At 42.9% G+C, this 21,243-nt stretch overlaps 1 protein-coding gene across 3 annotated transcripts in view; it reads left to right on the top strand.

Annotated features, from left to right (window-relative positions):
• Positions 1 to 21,243, top strand: part of MAD1L1 (mitotic arrest deficient 1 like 1) — a 348,979-nt gene that overhangs the window by 127,797 nt on the left and 199,939 nt on the right. The window contains exons 1-2 of one of the 3 annotated variants that reach the window (XM_032126014.1): positions 700 to 769; positions 14,549 to 14,689. In XM_032126014.1, coding sequence (XP_031981905.1) covers positions 14,561 to 14,689 — 129 coding nt within the window. In that variant the 5' untranslated portion in view covers positions 700 to 769; positions 14,549 to 14,560. Of the gene's footprint in view, positions 1 to 699; positions 770 to 13,114; positions 13,184 to 14,548; positions 14,690 to 21,243 lie in introns of those variants that run through there. The other 2 variants (XM_032126013.1, XM_032126012.1) reach the window with 2 other exon arrangements.

Below are 21,243 nucleotides of genomic sequence, written 5' to 3'. Positions count from 1 at the left end.
AAAGCAAATAAGTGAAAAAGCAGGAGAAACTAAGGGATAAAATCACACCTCTTGAAGAAATACAGGGCCAAGCTTGGCGTGCGTTGTTGGAGATGATTTAGCAGTAATTAAATTGGTTCCAACATAGCGGCTAAGACTGAAGATGAGAAGAGGGAGGGGAAAAAAAAATTCCTTACTGTCCATTAGCATGCCAGACTGTTAGCAAGCTTGGTGGGAGAGTGGTGTGTAAGTAAGCATTAGTTGATGAGTAACTGTCCTCCCCTCTCAGTCCACGCTGAGCAAGCGCTTCATGCTGGTGTTAACCACCCCCAGCACAGACAGGCTGTCATTTCTGGGTCTGTTTAAAATGGTCTGCTGTCAGGCACAGCAGAGACCACAGAAATTTCCTTAATGTTGAATGCAGAATTCACCCCAGCTCCTGCTCGTTTGCCATCTCTTTTACTGCCCCGTGAGGGTCTCGCTGTTTGGATGATGCCCTCCCAGGTATCCGCGGTTCCTGCCAGGCTCCAGCAGCCCCTGACAGAGATCACCCATGTGCCCAAGCCTGTGCAAATATTCCATAAAACCTTTCCTCTCAGCCAGCTTGCCGTGGGATGCTGTGCCTCTGGGGCTGCTCTGGTGTGCAGAACAACATGCTGCTTATAAATAACACCGGCTTATTTATAACGCGCTCCTATGGCGTTGCAAATAACAGCCATATCCATCACACACTGTTCATTGAAACATAAGGGTTTAAAACCACTTCAGAGACCCCTTGTTTCTTCATGTGGTGAGTGAAAAAGCAATTGCTGTTTGGAGCATGGGAGGAGTTGCCTTTGTGTGTCTCTTTGCTGTTGGTATCAGTGGGGTAAATTGTCTAATAACTTCAATTCTAAGCTTTTGAAGTATTTATATTGTTAAAAAATATTCTTTAAGAATGAAATATATGTGTTTTGAAGTGCATGAATGTTGAATTTGGAGAAGAATGACTGTGTTCAACTCAATTCAGTGGGTGATATTAGAGAGGCAATTACACATGATTTGTGAAATAAAGAGAGCAACCTCGGCAGAGTGTGGTACCTGCAGGGTTTAACAGCACCCTCTGATCTGAGCTAATAAGAGCAGTGTCTAATATTAGAGTTTGCCTTGTCAGAAAACCCATTAGTGTGCCAGTGTGAGGACGAGGCGTGCGAGGCAGAGCGAGCAGCTGTTTGCCTTTTGGTGCCACAGGAGGAGGCAGGGAGAAGCTCTCTCTAAAAACTTCATTTGTCATGCTGCTGCTTTTCTGTTTATAGTATTAAACTGTTGATTAAGAAAAAGATGATTGAATAGGTACCTTCTTTTAGAAGCACGCAGACTTCAGCTGGAGATTAATTCCTTCATTTGCTTGTGTTCCTCAGAAGTTTTTTAAAATTTTGTGTAAAGTTGGGGTGTTTTTTTTCTTTTGAGATGAAAACTTCAGAGCTCTCTACTTTTCAACCTATTTATTCTTTTCATGTCATCCTCTTTCAAACACATTGATCTGACAGTATTTTTTCCTTCCCTTCTCACATATCCAAAACCTAAATACAACTACAGTTTCCATTCAGTGCCCTCTGGAGGAACAGGTCCTTGTACAAGCTGTGCCACAGGCTTGGTGAGGAAGGGTTTTCAATTAGTACCACATTTGTTTTTAAATTCAAAGCTTTTAGGGATTGCTGTTAAAATTAGGTATATGCGGTAACCTGTTGGATGTGCAAATACAGAATATTAATCAAAGACCACAGACATTTCTTCTCTGCTTTGATTTTTAGTGTGGCTCTGTGAGTCTTCTGCATTTTGCTTGGTGGCTGGCCCTGAGTTTTCAATTACAAAGTGATTTCTTGTCCTTATTCCCCATCTCATTTATTCCTGGCTCTCCTTGCAGTCAGCTCTGGATAACTGAGAGAGATGCTAGAGTGGTTCCTCTCAGTTGTTGGAGAGAAATGGTATTTATTAACCATCTACTGAAACGGTAAAAAGTAAGAGGAAAAAGTGAAGAATTACACTAGTGAATACTGCAGAGAAACATATCTTCAAATATGTACAAGACTGCTCTGGAGGAAAAGGTGATAAATTTTTGCCAAGAATTGTGCTTACAGGTGTAGAGATCATTTCTAGCAGGTATTTTGTGTCCTGTTCGTGCTTCCGGGGCGCTGCCCCAGCAGCTCCGAGCACAGACAGGATGGATGAACTGTGCTTTGCCCTCTCCTCCCTTCATGACCTCGGTGTCCTGCTCCTTGGGCTTAGGGGGAATCCAAATGACAGAGCCTGTGAGCCAGCCTGGTCTTGTCAAGCAGCCTGAGGTGGATGGGATCAGTATTTCCCTGAATGGAACTCTGTGCAGGTGCTCAGTAAGATACAAACCTTGGTGAGGCTTCAGGTGTTAAGACCATCAGAAGATCCATCATCAGAAGGTAAATCTGTACTTCACAGGGACATCAGCTGCTTGTACCTTCTTCACTGTGTCACAGAAATGCCACTAGAGGATCTTATGTGGTGATCACACTGTTTTAACAGCCTGTTCAGAAGCTGAAGACTTCTAAAGATACAGCAACCGTATTTTCTTTGCATGTGCTCCTTTCATTATGTATATCTGGAGCCGAGGTGATTTGCTCGTGTTCAGCTGATAGCTTTTCCCCAATTTTCTCCTTGACTTAAGTGAGTATTAATCAGAAACTGTTTCATTAGTAACTGATTTGATTCAGAGAAAAAGTTGAAAAGACTTGACATATGCTGTAAAATTTTTACTACTTCTCCCACGGACTTGAGGCAGGTATTTTGAACAGGGGTTCTTTTGCATAACCTTGCTTGTTGATTTTGTTTGTGTGTGTGTTTAGCATCCTTGATGTGCACAGGGAGACAGGAAGAAACTTATCACTTGCTGCTTCTTGGGTGCTTCTTTACCCTCAACAGGCTGAAGAGAGTTAGTAACCATGGGCAGCATCTCTGGATCTGCACTGACAACAATGCAGTTGTCCTGCTGTCTTTGAACATGGTAAAGCTCACAAATGTTGTTATTGAAGGTGAAATAATAAGGACAAGTCTAAAAAGTAATAGTTGCAAATGAGATAGGAACAGCTTTTTGGACTAAGTTGAGGGGGAGAGATTCAGGTGGTCAGAAATTCCAGCTGTGTGACCTGTTCCTGTTATCTTTTGTCTTCCCTTCATCACCAAATTCAAATCAATTCAAATGATTTTATGGTGATTGTGAGGGTTTTTATAAACAGTCTAAAGTGGATTTTAAGGATGCTGTTAAATAATTGAAAATTACTCCAGAGAGAAGGAAACAAGGCCAATAGCAGGATCACAGCCCTGGTCTTCTGGAGAGGGGAGTCTGATCTGTTCATGAACCTGCCTGGAAGAATTCCAGGGAATATGCTTCTGGAGAGAAGGGGAAACCAGGGGAGCTGGGGAGGCTGGGGGAGGGACAATATCTTGAGCAGCTTTCAGACCTCAACTGTTGTGCAAGTCTGAGTCTGCCTAGTGCTGATAATAGACTCCATTGAAAATGGCATCATCCCATACAGCACTGGCTGGTAAGATAAAGGTGTATTTGAGAAAGATTGTACCAAGTCAGGAGAGTGCCAAGTTTATTGAAAGGCATTTTTTAAAATAATATAATGGTATTTTCCAAATGGAAGCAGAAGAACCAAATATAGCAACAGATATGTGACTTTACTTTAGACTTTCAACTTACTTTAGAATTAGAAAAATTGTTCTGATAGTATTTCCTGGCACATCACAGTGGACATTTTTCCAGAGATGGGACAAATGTAGCAATGAGTGTTGTGTGCTTAAATATTGCTGTGCAAAAGGGTCTGTTCTCACCTTTTTGTTTTCTTGAGGATTTGATTGCCAACTCAAAATTCTTTAATTCTGCCTATGGTGGGTTGGGCGTCCTTGGATTGTCTTTCTGGTAGGTGGAACACAGCAAAGGTGAAAATTCAACCAAGGTCCCTTAAAATTATCCAGAAAGTTTTGCGTGGATGTGTTGCAGTATGGAAGTAGGATAACCATCATTAACTGTTTGCTACTGACCAGCATGTTACATGGCAGGGAGGGACTTTTTCTCTCTGTCTCTTGTTTGCCAGCTATTTCAGTGATTATACCATATTCTGTACACTTTGAAGCTGTGCCCAGAAGTAGAAAAGCTGATGGTCTGTTTCATTCTCCAAAATGTGGCAGCTCATTACTAGGAAAACAAACCAAAGGGTTTAGTTTGCAATGAAGGAGATGTTTTGTTAGTGTGTTTCTGTTCCTTATTGAAATGTGGTTTTGTTGAAAATGCAAATATTGTGGTCAAATATTAATTAACAGCTGATGATGTTTTGGTGTCATACATTTAATCATAATTGTTTTTCAGATGTGTATAATGAATATTTTCCTAAATAATGTTTTTCTTCTGGTAAACTGATTTTTCCACATGTTTTTAATGAAGCACGACTTCAGTGCTTCACATTTTGTCTAATGGTTTGAGCATAACATTCTTGATGTCAGTGCAGTTCTGAGGAAAGAGTTTGTTGACTTAATATTGCAGAGACAGTGGAGAGGAAGAAAAGAAAGCAATGGCATTTTGTCTGTGAATTAATTTTACAGTGCCTAGTGATACTAAAGGGAAGGTGTTCACTGAGTGGCAGCTAGTGTTAAAATTCACTCTACTAACTAGTAGGCTATTTTAAAGTAAAAGTTTCAGTTCTGAAATGTTTAAATTTGAGGAAATTTGTACGTGTGGGCTCTTATCACAGGAGCTGGAGGTTCTGTCTCAGGTGTAGAGATGCATCCTCTTCTCTTTAGTTCTCTCCTGCTGTGGTTGAGGGGGGGTTATGGAGGAGGTTTTTCCTGGTTTTTTTGGCATCCCCTGGCTCAGCAGCTTTTGGGAGAGCATCTTGTCCTGTAGCTGTGACCCTGCCAGGAGTGGGTGAGGATGCCCCTGTTACTCACAGAGAGGTGGGGAAGGGACCCAGGACTTTGTATCTTCACTGTTTCTCTTCACTTATTCCTCATCAACCCAGTTCAGCCAAAGATGCTGCGGAATGAGAGCAGCAGTCAGACATGGGTGATGAGAGTGTGAAAGACTGGGAAAGCAGTCAAGCTGGAAAACTGATGATTGGACTTGTTTACCTTAAAAAGCTGTTGAAGAAGAGGTGACAATTTGAAAGCACAGAGTCTAATGAATAAATGGTTTAGAGAAGTTGTTTGCGAGTTGTTTTCCCTGTCTGTGCAAGGCAACAACAAAGATATTCAATGGAGCTGAAAGGTGGCAAATTAAAAACTGATAAAACAAAATGCATTTTCAAGCAATGAAAAAAGTAATGGGATTAATTTCCGCCAGAAAACTGGCAAGGTCAGGTGTTTCTCAGGGTTCAGAAAGCCTGGATATTTATATGATCAATAAAAGTATCTGGAGGAGTTTTCACTGGGAGCCTGTTTATCAAATGTATTTATTAGGTGTCATGTTTCTGGGGTTGACAAGCCCAAGGTGAAGGTGCAGCTGGAATTTTGGTAAAGTACCTGCCTGAAGTGGTCTTTGTAATTGCTTCTTAAACATCCAGTTTTGTTCTTGACCACGTCAGGGTCTCAAGAGGAGCAGGATCCCAGACAGAAGGGTGGGTTATAGGCTCCTCTGCCAGCCTGCCCTGAGGTTTATATGGGATTTAAGAGCCAGCATATGGCAAACCTCTGCTCACAAGCTGCAGTCCTGAGCACTGAGGTGGCACATTTTCCTTTTCAAATGCAGAAAACTCTTTCAGAAGTGCAGGTCACAAGGTTAAAGATCAGCCCAGCTTCATGGTGCTCACTTGGTGCCTGAGAGCAATCGCTGAAGGTGATTCCTGATCAAGCTAATGAGACATCTTCTGTGGGTGTGGGCTGAGCTGTGCTCTGGGTGAGAGAATAAACTGATATTAAAACCAGCCCAAGAGGTGTTGCTTGGTGCAGTTTCCATCTTTTATAAGACAGAAGTGTTAAAATAATCTTTCATATTTTCAAAGGGTACAAGTTAAAACATGGAACCCTCATCATGTAGGTAATGGGAAACATATATGATGTAAAATCAGTTTTGACCTCGTGCAAGGAAAGCATAGAATTTTAGTTTAAAGTAAAGGCTTATCATTGCTTTGCCCTGGATAAATCACTGGGTGTGATTAAATAATCTGGCCAGTTTCATTGCTGGGAGCATGGTTTGGGTGTGAAATGACACTTTATGGTTATTACTGTTTCAAGAAGAATATACTTGGGTATTCTTTTGCTTTATAGGTGGTTTATGCAGTATGGAAGGTGCACACTGGGCCAGATTCCAGGCTTAGTTCAGTCTTCTCTGCCTGGTGTGCGCTCTGAAGGAGGAACTGCTGGGCTGCAAGGGCCAAGAGCTGTGTCCCCTCTGCCATGAGAATCCTTTATAAAGAGAATGCAGATATGCTATGGGTGACCTGGGAGATAACTTGATGTATACTTTGTGAAACTCTGATTGGAATCACTGATCTTTTATACCCTGCAGGCAGTAGAGGGAATGTTTTATGAATTAAGTAAAGTATGGGAAATTATTAATATTTTCTAATAAAGCAGTCAGGTGATGTATATTCTGAAGCATCACCTTAAATCCCTTTTTCTTTGCCTTCTTCAAAAAGCCACAGCTGGCATATTTCTCGAGTTGTTGACACATCATGAGGGGATCAAGGAATTACTTTTGAGTTCAATGGAATGTGATGTGGATTGGATGAACTTCTGTCTGATTTTTTTTTTTTTGGTCCCCTCAAAATGTGATGTGAGAGCTTTTCCCCCTGTTGCAGTTCTGTCTCAGCCCAAATACCCCAGGAGCAGAGCCCAGGTGGTGGGGCCATTCCTCCTCATTCTTGCAGAGATAATAGCATGGGCTTTGAGCACAATTCAGTTTACTTTTCTCCCAAGTTAATGATATTTAAGTGGTTGAAACTGCAGGAAACTGGCTGTTAAGAGCTTTAGAGGCCAGTATCTGGGTTACTTAGTAGACAAGAGGGAAAAGAAATCTGAGGGTAAGGAATGAACATAGGGGTGAATTTTTATGCACTGCCAACACTGGCAGCATAAAAATCTCATGTACCATCACAAAAACTTTCTTCTTTATCTTATTTTTGATTCTTCTCCTTTTTTTGAGTAGGTGAATAACACTTTAGGTTTGTATTGCCAGTAAGTAAGGATGAATCCATTTCCTTGTCAGCTGTATGCTTTCCCTCTGGCAGTGATGGTAATCTAGTGGCTAGGTTGAAGAAGGTATGTTGGAGGTTTTTTGGGTGTTTTTTAAAAAGAAATTACTGTTTTTCACATGGTGTCAGATGGTGAGTGACCCTGTGCTGAGGCAGGTGAATAAGGCAGCTTCACACACAAGATTGCCACTGCCTGAGCAAATGGGACTGTGAGAAATGGTAGGAAAAAGTGGGTTTTTTTGGACTGAAGAGATGACAAACACACTGGGACAGAAAAGCAGGCTCACTCTGGAGACAGGCAGCAGTGAGTGTTCCAGTAGAGGGGAGCTAAATGAAGAAAAAATCATACAATTATTTCACAGTAGCAGGAGGCTAAGAAACATAACTAAACATGTTAAACTCACTGTGAAGCAAGAGGACCCCAGGGGTATTTTAGTCAGATAATATTTAATTTGTTGCAGTGTCAGTTGTATGATTGCTTGTCAGCTGGCATATGGATGTGCTGTAAGCAAAATGGGGCTTTCAGAGACCACGCACAATTTTCCAGAAGATAGTAAGCAGGAGATTTATCAGAGATGGATTAAAGGAGTCACAGTGGATTTATTTGCTCTGGTCCATTGCCAGGATATAAGGCAAGCTGAGCTCCCTGCAGAGAGGTGTTGGAGGAGAGGGACAAGAGCTAGAAAGGGAGGGCTATAAATCAGGAGGAAAACCTATGGAATACAAGAGCATGTAAGATATACACAGGTATTTGTAGGAGTACATTTAAAGCTGCCAGCTGAATGTTGGCCAGGAGAGCAATGGGATTGCAGAGTTTCTCCAAAATTTAAGAATGGACGGCTGAGAAGCTAGGAGTGTCTCTGAATGCCTTGTTCTGGCACGTAAAATGAGTATTTGATCATCTCTCTCGTGTTCTCTGCCTGACTGTGTCCTCTTCCCACCACAGTTTCTCTGGGTGGCTGCTTTCTCCAGGCTTCCAGCCCTGGGAAGAAAGTTGCTGTTCAACTTGAATGGTAACATGACTTTCTGAGCAAGAAAATGGCTCTGTTATGAGAGTGTTAGAAAACAGATGAAAACCATCCCTTGCAGAGAGATGATGGGACAGACAGGGATTCCTGGTTTGCTGTGGGCCTGTGGTTGTGCCCATCAGCCTTTCTGACCTCTCCTAGCCTATTCCTGTTAGGCATGGATGGAGGTGCTTGGACTTCAAAAGAAGGAATATTTTATTTTTCTCGGAGAAGCCTTAGTTGTAGGGCACAGCACATCTGAAAGGCTTCTTTATAGGTTAAATCCATCTTTAGATTCCTGTAGTAGCTTTATATTGGCTCGAGGGGCAAAAACACAAGCAGAGGGTTGATATATAGACAGTCACATTTGAGAATTAAGGATATTTTAAAAAATGTTTCTCAATGGTCTTGTCAGTGCAAGGGTAGAGAAATCTGCTGGATGTTTTTATTTTTATGAAGTTAACAGGCTTTTTTTTGTAAATGGTGTTTTAATTGAGGTCTTGAGTAGAAAGTCAATGGTGTGTGTATACATATGTGTCTGCAGTCAGTTCTGATTAGCAAAGTAATGTGAAAATAGGTCAGCCACGGAGAGAAATGTTGGGAAATGGCTGCAGCTGAGAAGGAAGCTATTTGTAGGCTTGGGAGTAGAAAATTTTGGTTTAAAGATGATTTGTATGGAAGATGAGGGTGGTAAGAGGAAGGGGAACCATTTTCCTTCTGGTGATCATAGATGCTGCTGAAGGCAAGGAGGGGTTGAGAAGTTTCTGGTAATTTAACTTTTGCTGGTTTTGTTAGCTGAGAACTCTTGGGCTTTTCGTTCTGGAAGAGTCCATCAGCTCTTGTGCCAATTAGCAGTGCTCCAAGAGGGAGCTGAGGGATGTGGCTCCCATAAGAGCAAAGTCTGACCTAATGTGTCTTTAGCCCCAGCTCTCCCTGCAGGCCTGGTGCTTCCTGCATTTTGCTGTCACTTGGTTGTTGCTTTTTCCCCTACGCTTTCCATAAAGCAATAGGACTTGAACACAGCTTTATTCCTAAAGTAGGGCTGAACAGTTTATCAGTCCCTTATCAATCCCTCCAGCCCTCAGACTGGGGCAGAACCTGTTAGATGTCAGCATCCCTGTTCACATTCCCTGGTTAATGCTTTTCTGTGGGGTACAGGGCATCTCCCTGCATCCTGCTGAGCCTGAAGAGGGCTGCATGTGTTTCCCATAAGGAGGGTGCAAACAGGGAGCTCTGGGAAAGAGGCAGATTCCCCCTGATGCTGCAGCCTGTTCATGGTGCCTGGTGGCTCTGCTGCCACACAACACTCTGTGCTTTGTTTCCGTGATTTTCATCACCCTGATGCAAACTCATTCCTCCAAATTACAGAGATATTGTTGAATTGTAATTCTCTTCTTTGATAAACACATCACTGGAGTTAAGATTTATCGCGTTTATTATTTGCCTTTATTCAGTAGACAATTTACTTGTCAAAGCAGGACATTAGACTGTTTTGATATTATTCATGTTAAGGCTCAGTTGATTGTTTCTTGTCCTTAATTCTTCTTAGCTGCTTGCAATTTGATTGTTAATGTTTTTTTCAAGTATTTTATGAGATACCAAAATATTGAAGTGATTTATAATTGCCAGAGTCTGTATCTTCTCCTCCATCCTTCTTTTAAAAGGTTGGGTCTGTTCCTCTGTCCTATTTTCAGTTGCTGTCTTGCCATTTGTGAGTTCCTCAAGGATATTTGCTCATGGACCAGAGATTAATGTGATTAATTTTATTAAGTAACCTAAGAATATATTTTGTCAATAGGTCCTGACACAGTCTAATATATTTAAGTATTCTTCAGTTATTTCTAACCATATTTTGGTTTGTATTTCGATGCCTCCCACTAATTTTACTGATGTTAAACATCTGGTCAAGCCCCACTTACCATCTTCCTTTTTCTATATATGAGTTTAAAGCAAGAAAGCCCAGACCTGTGTTACACAGTCCTCTCTCTCTTTTATTTGTGTTTTTACAAGAAAGAGTTAGCTAAATTATACCTGATTGCAAATAGCATCTGTTTGATATTGAAGCTCCATATCTTTCTTCAGTCTTGAAATTTTCCCTTATTATTACTAATTTGGATTTAGGAGTCTGGAGATGAAGAGGGGGGGGGAAGAAATCTTGCCACTGATTTCTGATAATGAAGCAGCCTATTAACATTCCCCAAAAATTATCATTAATTGAACAAAAAGCTGATGTAATACTTGGAATATTTCTGTGCCATCAAAAAAGCTCCAAGTGGGAAATATCATTCTGATTCCACTGTACAGAGTCTGTCTCCTCTGCCAGGCTCTAACCCGTGCAGAAGTGAGAGAGCAAGCGAGCTGTGCCGTTGGGCTGTGTATTAATAGTCAGAGTTCACTCGTGTGGAAATAAAGCAGATTTTACTGTGACTAGACTCTGTCATTAAAAAGCCATTATTGGAACTGACCGGCACAATTCCCACTCTCTCATTGCTAATGACAAAACAATCTGTTCTTTAAAAAACAACAGCCCTATATTTTCTTGCAGAGAACGGTGCAGGAGACCCACCAGAACAGGAGCGGGGTGAAGAGAGGCAGTTGAAAGATTTATTGATCAATAAACCAGACAATTACAGCTTGTTTATAAAAGGAAAAAAAATAAAAAAGCCACCTCAAACCTCAGCCCTGCGAGCAACACTGAGACTCTAATAATGATAACTCTGGCATCCAGCTTGAAAGGATAAAAGTCAATAGGAAGATATAGGATTTCAATAAAATTATGACACTAGATAAACTTTACCCCAGGAACACATTTTCCCTGGGTGTATGACTGACTTCAGTTAGATTTGTAACTTTAATTTCTTTCTTATTGATTTTTCTTTTCTTCAACTAATTAGAAAGTCTGTGGTGAATGGGGTGTGTGTGTGTTTGAAGAGGGGCTAACGAGCAGCAGCAGCAGAAGGGCCTGAACTTATATGTATGTATATAAGGTCAGACACCTTTTTATGGTTTTTTGGCTATGTTTTACTGTTCAGTTGCTTCCCATACCCAGGCTCTGGTGCTCCTCAGTTGCAGGTATCTGTGGGCTGCCCCTGTGATGTGCAGTGCTGTAGTGACTTGGGTGGTGGTGGTTGCAGTGATGATGATGATGGTGCTTATGTGAGCCCTTCTCAGGCCTTTCCCTAAAATTAAACCACAAGTCCTGAACGAGCCCACTTATATTCCTGCTGTTTCTAAACCACTCTGAAGTGTGAAGGCTGCAGAAAGGGACTTTCTTTGAGCTTCAAGATGCTTGTCAGCCAGGTCAAGTTTTGGTTTTACACAGAGGGGAGTCGAGGAGCTGGTGGGAGGAATGGGGAGAAGCTTCATCTTAGGGGTGGCATTTTGCAGAGGTGCCATCCTGTTCTTTCCCATAGCACATTTCCAAGAGATTAGCTCTAGTTTCTGGTTAAAATTATAAAATGTGTTTTCTTCTTAGTTACTTATGCAATAGTAGGAGGAATATTTATTTGATGAATGGGCTGGTGCTGGCAGAAGGAAGGGAAACTGTTCAACCTTTGAAAAAAATCACTATCCTTCCTCTTTTTCAAACTTACATCTCCTCAAACACAGCTGCAAGCTGCAGCACCAGGGTTTGCTGTAGGGCATTAATTTCCTAGGTTTATAATGAACATCAAGATTATTATTCTGCATTTAGGGCATGTTTGGAATGAGCTGCATCTCTGTTCGGGTGTTGACTTAAAACTGGTTAAGGTGAAGAGCACCTGGAATTGTGCCAGGGTAGGGCCATGGTGAGTTAGCAGAGGTTTACCCTGTGCTGGGTAAATTTTGGAAATTCCCAGAGGAACTGCTTTTTAGTAATTCTGATGAATACTCTCCAGATAGGAAGCAGCAAAGCAGCTGTATTAGAATAAGGTTAGAAAGGGCATCTGAAAATGCCTTGGGAGGATTTTGATGGGTCATGAAGAATGAGGAAATACTGCAGCAATTACTAAATTAGGATTACATTTTAGAGAATCTTTTTAGACAGAGGACTTTTCAACAAGAACTTCTGTTTCCTGCCAAACTAACAAGATCTTTAGGAACGGGAGAAAAGCTTTCAATAAGTGCTCTTGATGGGGAGAAATTTAAAAAATGGAGCTGGGGACCACTTGTTGGAAGCTGAGAATTGATTTCACTAACAGTATTAATATTTAGAAATAATTAAAGAGGATAAGTAAACTCCAGGATCAAGTGTTTAATTGTGCCACCCTTTAGTTCAGCTTTTCAGCACCTTTTTTTTTTTTTTTATAATACAGCTTCTGCTGTGTTTACCATGTGTGATTTTTCTTGAGAAGTTTACTCTTCATTTCAGAGAGATGCTTTGAAGGGCAAGGGCTGTAGTTGATTTTAGGGAAAAAGGCAGCCTGTAGGGTTGGTTGTGCTCCCATGCAGTTTTCCCATGCTCACATGAAAGCTGGAGTTTGTCCTCCTTGCAGCTCAACAGCCCAGGGAGCTGCTGGGATCTTGATGGGGATGACTCAAATGACCTCATGTTCAGCAATTAATTGGAAGCCAAGTGTGGTGGGAGTTGCCAGGGGTCCTGTTTGCTTTTGAAAAAACACCAAGGATTTTGGGACTGCCCCTGCTGTAATGGAGAAACATAGCAGTGGTAAATTATCACATGGATGAAAGATGCTTAGGAGAAAATGAGGACAGCAGAGCAGCTTGGAGAGCAGAGAAGGAGAGTGGATGCTGTAATTGCAAATCTAATTGCAACAACATGCAAAGCTCAAACCAATACCTTCACTAAATGCTGTCATTATGTTCTCTTCTGTGCTCTAGAAAGTGATTTGGCTGTAAATGGGGAATGGAATTCATCTCCTGAGCAAAAGCAGTTTGCCTTATGGAGTGTGTGCTGGGCAGACTGGGTGATGCTGTGGGTGCTGGAGGGGGAAGAGGAGGATGGAGAGATCCTGTCCTGCTGCCTCTCTGCTAAACAAGTTCATCACAAGGCAGGTGTGGCTGCATTTGGGTTTTCTTCTTTTTCAGTAACGTGGATTTCCTTTCACATGTCTGTCAGATGAACAATTCTAAACTATGGCAAAACTGTTTCCCTGGAAAAGTATATTTCTCTTCAGTCAAATCTGGGTTAGGAGCTGGTAATAGCTGCTGGTACTATTTATGTTAAAACCTGTCTTTCTTTATAATTTTATTAACCCAGTTCCTGTAGCCCCAGGCTGTCCTTTGGTCTTGGCGTCCTTTTACCTGCTGACCAACCCAACTATCTTGGCTGACCTTTCAGTCCATGACATGCTCTGAACACACTGTACCTCTGGCAGTGCCCCCAGTCTTGCTGTCACACCTTGAATTTCAATGTTCCTTCCCTTGCCACATGGACACTTGCTATCCACATTCAGTATTTGGCCTTTAGGTTTGGAACGAGGAGATAACCTTTGTATCCCTGTGTGCATATTGCAGTGTAACCAGTAACCTCCTTAAACACACCTGACTTCTTGAAATTTTCCTTTTGTCCCCATTCTTCTTCTCCATCAGTGCCTTGGAGGGAGGCATTAGGTGCTGTCTGAAGCTGGGAAAGCATTAGGAATACTTCAGCCAGGACCCCACACAAAAAGTTTTACATTTAGCTCTGAGCCCAAGCCTTACAGTTGAGAAGCCGTTCTCAGGGAGGGGAGAAGGATCCTTCTGTTTGTCTTTCTCTGCAAATGCCTGGTTATAATTGCCAGCAGATAGAGAAGTGAGCCAAACACAGTCTGCCAGACATTAACCTCTGAAAAAATGTTTGTTACAAGCACAGAGTGTTGCAGCATCTAACAAGTGATAAGTCAGATACCATTTTGAGGATATTTGCTCTCAGCCACTTTGTTCGATGTCAAATCTGTTTCATTTCTGTTGTGACAATTCTGTTCTTTCTTTGCTGAGACTCTGGCAGGAAAAATGTCAAGTACAACACTAAATATTTTGCTGAGGAAACCCATTCAGCCATGTTGAATTAGAAGAGTGTCTCTAGGCAGGCTCTGTTTTCAGTTGCCATCTGCTTGTTAGAGTGTCTGCATATTGCTTTCCTGCAAAGGGTATGGGGTTTTATAGACACAAGACAGTCTAATTTTTCAGTCTTCACAGCAGCAACATTTATTTTATTAGAACTGTGTGTCCGTCTGTGCCTTGATGCTGATGTGAAGATGATGAGTGTACATCCCTCAGAGTTGAGTTGCCGCGTAAAAGAAGAGTGGGCAAAAATGTAGAAGGCTCTCCTCGGAGCGTGGCCAGGGGCTTTATCCCTAAAAGCTTTTGCTGTTGTTCCTGGCAGGGAGGGCATTTAGAGGCTTTATCCCTGAAAGTTTTTGCTGTTGTTCCCGGCAGGAGCGCGATGGAATGCGAGCCATCCTGGAGTCGTACGACAGCGAGCTGACCCCGGCGGAGCACTCGCCGCAGCTGAGCCGGCGCATGCGCGAGGCCGAGGACATGGTGCAGAAGCTGCATGCTCACAACACCGAGATGGAGGTAATAAAGCAGCATCCTGCTCTAACCCCAGGGGTGAAGGAGTTGAGACCTCCAAGATTGAATTGCCTGGTGATGGGATCTGCTCTTGCAGAAGCCAGATTTGCGATGTTCGTGCTTCGAAATTCCAGGATCAATAAGAGCCACGAGTTATTGTTCTGCAGCTGAAGCTGGCAGAAGCCAAGAATAATCATCTTTGGGTGTGCTGAGTGTGCTGTGCTGCACTGCATGGCTGGAGGGACAACCACTCCCTGTGGTGAAAGGGTTGTGGTTAAGGGGAAGTGAAGGGGTAGCAGGTGTGGGGTCTTCTGTGGTGTAGTGAAAGGGATTCACTCTATCACATGTGTAATCAAGGCTCTTCTGTACAGAGTAAGCCACTTGTGCCTACAACAGCTTTACTTAAGGGTTGAAGAAGTAAAGTATGTGTTTGCCGTAAATTCTTCACTTCTTGACATTAGGCCTGAAAACCCCAGATTTCTGGTCACTATTAAGTGCTTTTTACTAGGTTTTCTCTAAGAAAGAAAACCATTCTGTCCAAAGGTAGAAGTATCTCTTAAAGGCATTCTTATCTTTAGTTCTCTTTTTGAAAATTTGGAATCTGAAATGTGACTGTGGTGAGCTAAATGTTAACCTGCATCAGCCAAATTGTTCCTCCCTTCTGTTGTTCTTAGTGGAATGGGCTTTGTGGTGATGAGTTGAAATACTTTGAATATGTCTGTGTCCTTAAAGCTTGGCAGTTTTATTACATTAGGCTTTACAATAGTCATAAGTATGTGAGTTTTTCTTCATGTCTAATTCCCTTACCATGTCAATTTAGATGCTATAACTCAACTGGAGTAGACTGGTAGAAATTGCTCCTTGGGTTCATGCTCAAGCCATAGAGTTGTCTCACTCTGCACAAAACTGCTGTTTCTGGCATCTTTAGAAATGCTCTTTCCTTGTGTTGGAAGATGGGGACTTACTTCAGGCAGTACTGGCTCCAGTGATCTTTAAATCCTTAGAACAGCACAATGTGGTGTAGATCAGTGTCCTGGTGCAGATCCATTTCATTGCTGTTTCGCAGAAAATGAATTCTGCAAAGTTTTGGGCAAGCTGGTAAAGAAGTTAGCTGGTAACACCAGATAAAATGGAAATTTGCCTGAATTCATCTGCCTTGGAATGTTTGTCTATTTTGTCTTTTGAACATTGTATTGCTTCCCAGCAGACAGAGCAGGATTAAATGATGCTGACATAAAGGGATAGGTGGCTATTTTATCCTGCTTCCTTAGTTGCTCCCAACAGTGGCTCTAGGTTGTTGCAGGGAGATTTTCTGAATTGTTTCCTTGAATATGTCAGGTGTGCTGTCTTCAGGCAATAGTAAATTATCTTTTCTTCTTCAGATGAAAGCATGGAAGAGTATGGGAACAATTTGGTTATACTCCTTTAATTATTTATAGGGAACAAATTCTAAGTTTATTTTCATGGATATGGATTAAGGGCTACATGGAAAATTTCAGAAAGGAGCTGTGTTCTCTGGAGGTTTGTTGTGTGTGATGTCAACCTCTAAGCCTTTCAAAGACTTTGCTAGAAGCAGGATTCAAAGACCTGATAGTTTCCTCACAAAGTAAAATTGTACACTTCAGCTTGATTGTGTTTGCCTTTCTGACTGCAGTGTTGGCTGCTGAATCCCATCTGTTTTGAAATTTTGGGGGAAAGTGTTTTGTTCCAGTAAAAATTGGGAAACTGGAAAGGGAAATTGAGGTACAGGCAGGACCCCTGGTGCTTCATCATCAGGAGCAGCAGCTGTAATCAGCTGCCAGTAGATCAAAGCTGCCGAGATGGTCGATGGCAGCTATTAATAACATCTCACTTAATGCTCTGCACCCTCCCAACTCTGCTGAGCCTCCCCATGAGGTTTGGAAATGTTGACACCTGCATGACTCAGCTCACAAACAGAGCAGACTGCTGGGATGAGGCACCTTGGAGCCTTAGTTGTTTGAGATGCGGCAGAAACAGCCTCTGTAGGGGGGTGAGGAGAGAGGGAAAAGGGAATTTCAGCGTGTTTAAATCAGTGTGGCAGAAGGGTTGGAGCATTCTGGGAGCCTCTGGTGTGGATGGGCTGGGAAGGGCAGCACACAGGCAGCTGGGGAGGAGCAGGGAGAACCAGGAGGGCTCACCTGGGAGCATCGTGCCCATGGCAGCAAAGCAACCGGTGCCCAGCTACTCCAGACAGATCCTGGGGAGGCCTGGGGCAGCTGTAGAGGGCAGTGATGGACCTGAGCTGAAAAGGTCTGGCTGGCATTTTTGGAAGGCTGGGATGGTTGAAGTGTGGGAAACAAGGAAGATCACCTGTTAGCAGGGGATGTGCTGCTGTGGATACTCACAGTGATGCCCACAGAGGAGCCTCTGGCACCCAGCAGACAGTGGGACACAGTCCCTGTGTGCTCCAGCACTGCTGGGGAGGCTCCAGGTATTGCTGTGGTCCAGGAGCTTCTGGCGTTTAAAAAAGCCCTTGAAGGGCCTAAGGTAAATCATCCTCCTGTATTATATTTGGGGGGTTCTGCCCTTCAGCTTTATTCATAAATCTTAACATTTGCACCATGAACCATGTCTGTCCTCTCTGATTTTTTTATCACATTTTCCCCCCTTTTTTTTTTTTTAAATCTTTGCTACAGAGTACTCTAACAAAATCTTTCACTTAATTTAACAAAATCTCTGAGAAGAGAACCCCTTAATAGTTTCATTTTTTCTTGTTTCTTCTGGCTGCCCAAATCTGTTACCAGCAACCCACCTCTGACATAACACAGAGGGGGGAAAAAGGGAGGTTCTTAACAGGGGCTTTTCCTTACTCTGGAAAGAGAGATTTCTCCATCCATTTGAGCAGCAGTCAGGAAACTCTGGTTAAGGTGGAGTGATAGAGATAATACAGTAAGAGAGAGGAGGAAGCTGTGTGGGACTGGGAAGATTTTGGGCTGAGACAACAGCTTTTAACTCATTAGGGAGATGAGGTCTCAGGTAGGTCCTTTGCTGGGTGTGCAAATGGAAGTGGGAAGCTGCTTAAAAGAGCACAGGGAATGTGAGAGGAGTGTGCAAGCTCTGGAGGGGGCTGTGTGTGAGGGTTAATGTCTGCTGGGAGGATGGAGTTAGGGGACACAGGGAGCTGTGCCCCAGCCCTTGCTGGGCAGGAGAGCTGCTGGGAGCACTGCACTGTCTGCATCAGACATCACCTGGATTACAGGCACCTTCCAGAAACTGGGATACAGCAGGATGCTTTGATCCCAGATCATTTCAGAGGTGATGCTGCAGAAGAACCACTACTGTCAGAGCCTGATGGGGCAGAGGACTGGAAGGCAAAGAAAGGCAGGTGGGGAACTTTTTAAATCCCCTTCACTGATGCTGTATGAGAAAAGCTGGGTCTGTAATGCATGGACATGCAAGCATACAGACAAGCAGTTGCTTTCTCCTCCCCAGAGCTGCCTGCCCCCAGCCCAGCCCCCCACTCCACAGGGCTGATGTGGCTGGAGAGGTTCAAGGAAGCATTTTACTGAGTGTTGAATGTAAAGCACGGAGAGATGCAAAGAAAAGCATCATCTGAAATGGTGGCTGGAAAAGCAAGCAGGCTGTGTCAGCCCATTTCACATGGTTAATGAAGTGTCACTCACCATCTTTTTTAAAAGTGTGTTTTGGAACTGGAGAGGGAATGAGTTTGTCCTTTGCCAGCCTGTTATAAATATTTTCACAGAATTGTAACTGTATTTCTATGGCAGAGTGAATTTTTGTTTTGATACTGGTCACATTTATAGTTTTCTGACCAATCTTGGTTAACTTTTACCACCTTAGCTCTCATTACTTCTGATTTCGAGGTAAACATGACAAAAAGAAGCTTCTGTGCATGCAGCAGCTCCTGTGAAAAAGCTTTGATGTGGAGTTTAGTGTTTGAAAAGTTAAATCCAGCTGCACAAAAGGGAGATAATCATAAATATAACTGCATTAATAGTGATTTTATTACAACACTCCTGGCTCCATATGAAACTTTAATGAAGAGAGATTTGCAAGGAAGACTCATGCTGACGCCTTCAATGGTCTCCAGCATCTTTTACATTGAGAGATTTCCCCTGTCTGTGAGCACCATATGTACTCTAATCAGTTAATTGAGTCTGACAGTTTCAGCACACCAAATGCCATATGTTCTGTGTTTTTGTGCCATCACGGGCATTGCTGGTGACCTCAAAACTCATTGACCAAATATTGTGGCATTATCTGCCCCTGATAACTGCACTGCATCTGCTGATGGTGAAACCTGGATGTTGCTGATTTTGTGCTGTTAAGTCACCAATCTGCTCCTTGAGAAGGGGGTTTACTCAGCAGCCACCCCAGTGCTTAAAGTGCTTAAATTTTACGGTGAATGCATTAAAATGTTAATTTGAGCAGCTAACAGTTCTTCCTTGTCTTTCACCAAGCTTCCCCCATCAGCACTTTTTCACTTTTTTTGCCTTCTTTTTTTTTTTCCCTTTGATCCACGCTTTGTGTTTATCTTGCTCCTTTGCCATATTTCCTCTCCCCCTCAAAGGTGGATTGCTCCTTTACACAGCAGAAGGGACTTCTGTGGTGATGGGAACTTTACAGAGATGTTTCCTCCCATGTGTGCAAGGTACAGAGGAGTTTGTTTTAATTTTCAGGTTTCTCCTGCCTCCTTTCTTTACCTCTCTGCTGCCATCCAACCTTTTTTTGGTCAGTGACAAGTTTAAGAAGCAGTGAGATGATTACTCTGCTCACTTTGGATGTCCATAAGGAGCAAATTGGAATCACTAGAGCTTTCCTGCCACTCCAGAATGGCATATGTTTCACTTGCCCAGACTTCTGCTGTCACTGTAGCATCTTATCCGTGGCTCGTGGGAGAGAACAGGCACTCCCTGGAGATGGTGCTGAGATGCTCCACGCATCAGCTCCCACTGATTGCTGAAGCAGTCACAGGGCTGAACATCATCTTCTGACAAAGCAAACACCTTGTCGAAATAGCACTTTGAACCCAAATGCTTTGGCATCTCTTGGCAGACTCGAGCCTTCCCAGGAACCAGTGTGGTCCCTTGCATTTGGTTTTCCTTTGCTAAAGGAGAGTAGGTCAGGCCTGTGTTCTCTGGCAGTCCTGCAAAATGGATTATCTTGGGTTCTCTGTTATGTCACGTGTTTCATCTTCCTCCAGACCTGAGTGACCTTATTGAGTCAGTGAGTCATTAGTTTCCTCCCCTCCCTTTTACACCTGCCAGTGGCTGTGCTTTGGGAGAACACCTGGCAAATAATCATCATATAAATGAGGAAGCCAAGTCACCAAGAGGCTTAATGATTTGTTAAAGGTGACAGACCCTGCCCTCTGCAAGGACAGTGACTCTTAAAACTAATTGATGTTGCAGCAGATCCTGTCTCTGTGTATCTGAGAGTTTTTGTTTGGTCAAACTAGATTTTAAAACTTTGTTGCTCTTAATTTTTTTTGAGGAGATTCCTCATTTTGGATCTGTCCTGAAAGTCAGTAATTGATCAAGAGAAGCGGTCCATGGCACTTCCTTACACTGGAGATACTCTGCACAAGCCAACATTGTTTTCGCTACAGGGAGATTTTTGCAGCTATTTTTAGTGTGTGGATGCTCTGACAGTTTAAGAATGGCTTTAAGTCAGCAGTTCCCAGGGACCACAGCTAACTGGAAGCAACCTCCATCATTCTCAGGAATGAGAATGTCCTGTCACCAGCTTGCATAGGGTGAATCATTAACTAGCACAACTTCCCTAGTCTGTGAAAAGCTGCCTTATAGACAAGCCCCCAGGAAAATACCCCCAGCTGCAAATCAACCAGCAGCCTCAAGGACACTTTCACTTCTTGGCTGCATATTGAAGTGCATGGACAGAAAAACATTTTCCAGCTCTGCTGCGCTCACTTTGAATGCAGTAAGGACAGGGGTAGACAATTGTCATTGCTGTCACCTCTTGCTGAAAGTCACACTCCTGGTGTAGATGCAGTCAGTGACGCTGTGCCCCTTGTTCTCTTGCTGGGTCACATCTTGACTCTCTTATGTAAAGATGTGCAGTAATGATAAATGTAAGCAATCACCTGTGCTAGCAGTGCAGGGAGTTCAGGGTGGACTCAGCTGGCTGAGTGCTTCAGCCTGCAGGAAGCACACCCACCCTAGGTGAGACTGTTCTGCTGTCCAGGTTTGATGCTCAGAGGATGTGGGAATGCTCTTGTACTCAGGCTCTAAGTACTTACTTCAGCCCTGGCAGATTGATAGGTGCCAGCAACAGAAAGATTTTCCCTTCTTCCCAACAATGCTCCACTTAAAATGCTCTTGATATGAACAAATCCTCCCATAGCCTCTTCTGCACAAAAGAGGCTTGACCTAAGGAATTTGGATTAGCTTCAGATGTCCCTGCCTATAGGAAACATGAGAAACAGATGAACTGTGTCTAAATTCCTACAGAAGATTTAAAATTGGGTTATTTCTTAGTGATGTATTGGAAAGAGCTGATAACTGAGGTGCAGTTATGAGTCATATTTACCACAATAGAGCAGGGGAGAGCGTTTCATG

Source organism: Corvus moneduloides, chromosome 16 (assembly GCF_009650955.1).
Source record: "Corvus moneduloides isolate bCorMon1 chromosome 16, bCorMon1.pri, whole genome shotgun sequence".
NCBI classification, from domain to species: domain Eukaryota; kingdom Metazoa; phylum Chordata; class Aves; order Passeriformes; family Corvidae; genus Corvus; species Corvus moneduloides.
The sequence above is the reverse complement of the archived record's forward strand: the minus strand, read 5'-3'. Positions and strand labels throughout refer to the sequence as shown.